The sequence below is a fragment of the Rhizomucor pusillus genome (genome assembly GCF_041956525.1).
Source record: "Rhizomucor pusillus strain CBS 183.67 unplaced genomic scaffold VTP01scaffold_4, whole genome shotgun sequence".
Taxonomy (NCBI): Eukaryota; Fungi; Mucoromycota; class Mucoromycetes; order Mucorales; family Lichtheimiaceae; genus Rhizomucor; species Rhizomucor pusillus.
In genome coordinates, this window is record NW_027192146.1 from 1,831,967 (window position 1) to 1,834,309 (window position 2,343).

Consider the following 2,343-nt stretch of genomic DNA (forward strand, 5'->3'; position numbering starts at 1 on the left):
CTTGTGTTATCTTGGGATACCTCCCGTTCAGTCTCAACGTACTTACTTTTGTCCTTATCGCTATATCTGCGCTACCCCTACAACACCACAGGAATGTTATGATTGGTTCTTGTTTCGCAATTGCATTTCTCGGAATCCTGTTCGCTTTCTTTTGATATTACTGGCTTGCCAAGCTCTTTCTTAATAGCTTCAATTGCAAAACGAGAAACTTTGCCGATCAAATTTTTTATCCTCTCTTCATGATCTTTTGCAACAAAATAATCACGGCCGAGCTTGTCCTTCCCATCGTACAAGTTAATTGAATCTTGCTATTTTTATTACGTTTCAATCTTTATCAGATATTCATTTTCTCCGTCATCCCGTTTTGTCGTGCTGATCATGCCACATATGTATCTACAGCACTTCCATGTACCTAAAAACATATATATCTGTCTATAGTGTGATGTTTGGTACATTAATAGAGACAGAGGTAACGCAGTAAGCACGTTGAGACTCTTTACAAGCGAGATATCTTTATTGTTTTCTCTAATGTCTGCTTTTATAGACGTAGCAGTGTTCCTGAAGAATAAAAACTTTTCATCCGGTTATCCAATGGTCGATTGTGCCTTTGTCTTAGATGTCGGCAGTGCTTTGATTCGCAAGTAGTCTCTTTATCGTTTATCCGGCTCCTTGTTATTGATCTTCGGTTGTGGAATACGACATATAGATTACATTGCATTTGAGATGGTTCCCGAAGAAGTCAAATTATCCTTGATTGCAGCATGCGCCCCTTCAACACGGTTTGTTGTCGTCGTCCCAAAATGCAGCAACCGTGAGGTCTAAGCACCAACCCACTGTTCTTTCTTGCTCAGCATCCTACATACATTGTTAAAACATGTTCTTATATCTCAGGTAAGACATACTTATTCAGGTAAATGACAATATCGTCGGCCTTTCTGCTAAACTTTGCAGCTTCGACGAATTCTCTGTGCGCCTCTTCAACGTGATTCTCAGATTTTGAGTTTATCAGTTTCTTGACTGCTTTCAGCAGTGCATTCTGCTGATCTACGGTATCAAATCCTTTGCAACTGTTCTTCCGGAAGTTTTCGTATAGGTGCATGGTGCAAAGCAAATGGTGAGTGTCCGGGAAGCCTTTGTAAAGGATTCTAATGCGGCCGCTGCATAGTCCATAACGATGATTCCAGGCCTTTTTTTAAACCGGCTTCTAAATCACTTCGCCCGTCCGCTATCAATGCAAATGCTGAAAGCTTTTCATCTGAGATCCATGCACCGCCAATCGCAAATGACATAAGCTTTTGACGTCCAACATTGCTGATCCCGACGATGTTCATGTAAGGCATATGGTATTTGTTCTGTAGGTTGCAACTACCAGAGCAACCCCAGGAAATCGCCGAGCTTTTTCAATGCTGGCAGGATGTGCAAAGAAGGTACTTTGCAACCGCTTCTGCGAATCGTACTGGTACGGACTTCGTACCCTCTTTCGTCGAGGAATATGCCGAGGTATGCCATTCTACCCTTCACACTATCATTGCTACGTTTGGTGTGCATCCGAAGGTTATTGTGCAATCGCCTGCGTGTAGGAACAGAAAATAACCGTAGAAAGTGGGGACAGGAATTAATCCAGTGCTTTTATTACGATTGCAATAGTGCTTCTTATTCATACTCGATCTCTGAATGTGCCACACGCAATATAACTTACTGATCCCGCCCTCGGCAGTGTCGCCATAGATTGGAAGTCCTTTGTGTTGAGTCCTAATGACTAGAATGCTATAGGAGGTGATCCAAGTTCAGTTGGAGCTGGAGCTGGCGCTCCAAATGGGGAAGGATTCTTTGGGTGGAGGCATGGAAGTGAATCCTACCGAATTGGTACCGATGCATACCCAAAGCATATGGGTTTGTTTCTAAAAATCCACTGGGCCATCTTTTTGGATGAACCCCCAAATTTTGGATGGAGGCACTCGGTGATCCACGCTCGACCATCCCAATGCCTCCACCCAAAGAGTCCTTCCCCATTTGGAGCTCCAGCTCTAACTCCAACTGAACTTGGATCACCTCCATAGCGAGGGATCATGTTCGTAGGTGCGACTACTGATTGTCACTAGCGGATACGACCGTTATCTAGGTCTTTTGGAAGTACCGATAACTTCCCATCTGTGTCGCGTAAAGCGTCACAGATTTGCTTAGGCTTGGTACCGGCTTTAACCATCTTCAAAGCTGTGACGAGATCCTCTTCGTTCAACTTACGACATTGATGGAAAATGAAAGCATCTTCCATCATCGCATGGTTATGTTCATCGATAATCTCTCGAATCTCCCAGCGACCGTCTCCAACAGGAGGTCATC

At 43.7% G+C, this 2,343-nt stretch overlaps 3 protein-coding genes across 3 annotated transcripts in view; 1 reads left to right on the top strand and 2 right to left on the bottom strand.

Moving 5' to 3' along the window:
• Positions 1-818: 818 nt before the first annotated feature.
• On the bottom strand, positions 819-1,099 carry VTP01DRAFT_8072 (uncharacterized protein; the record flags this gene model as incomplete). Its single annotated transcript, XM_069387154.1, has 2 exons — positions 819-855; positions 903-1,099. The coding sequence occupies 2 exons, from the start codon at positions 1,097-1,099 to the stop codon at positions 819-821; spliced, it is 234 nt and encodes a 77-aa protein (XP_069242537.1).
• A 304-nt stretch (positions 1,100-1,403) lies between these two features.
• Positions 1,404-2,060, top strand: VTP01DRAFT_8073 (uncharacterized protein; the record flags this gene model as incomplete). Its single annotated transcript, XM_069387155.1, has 2 exons — positions 1,404-1,500; positions 1,774-2,060. The coding sequence occupies 2 exons, from the start codon at positions 1,404-1,406 to the stop codon at positions 2,058-2,060; spliced, it is 384 nt and encodes a 127-aa protein (XP_069242538.1).
• A 38-nt stretch (positions 2,061-2,098) lies between these two features.
• The window catches only part of VTP01DRAFT_8074 (uncharacterized protein), a gene marked incomplete at both ends in the record, with an annotated part of 896 nt that continues 651 nt past the window's right edge, over positions 2,099-2,343 (bottom strand). Inside the window, one exon of the mRNA XM_069387156.1 lies at positions 2,099-2,214. Coding sequence (XP_069242539.1) covers positions 2,099-2,214 — 116 coding nt within the window. The remainder of the gene's footprint in view (positions 2,215-2,343) is intronic.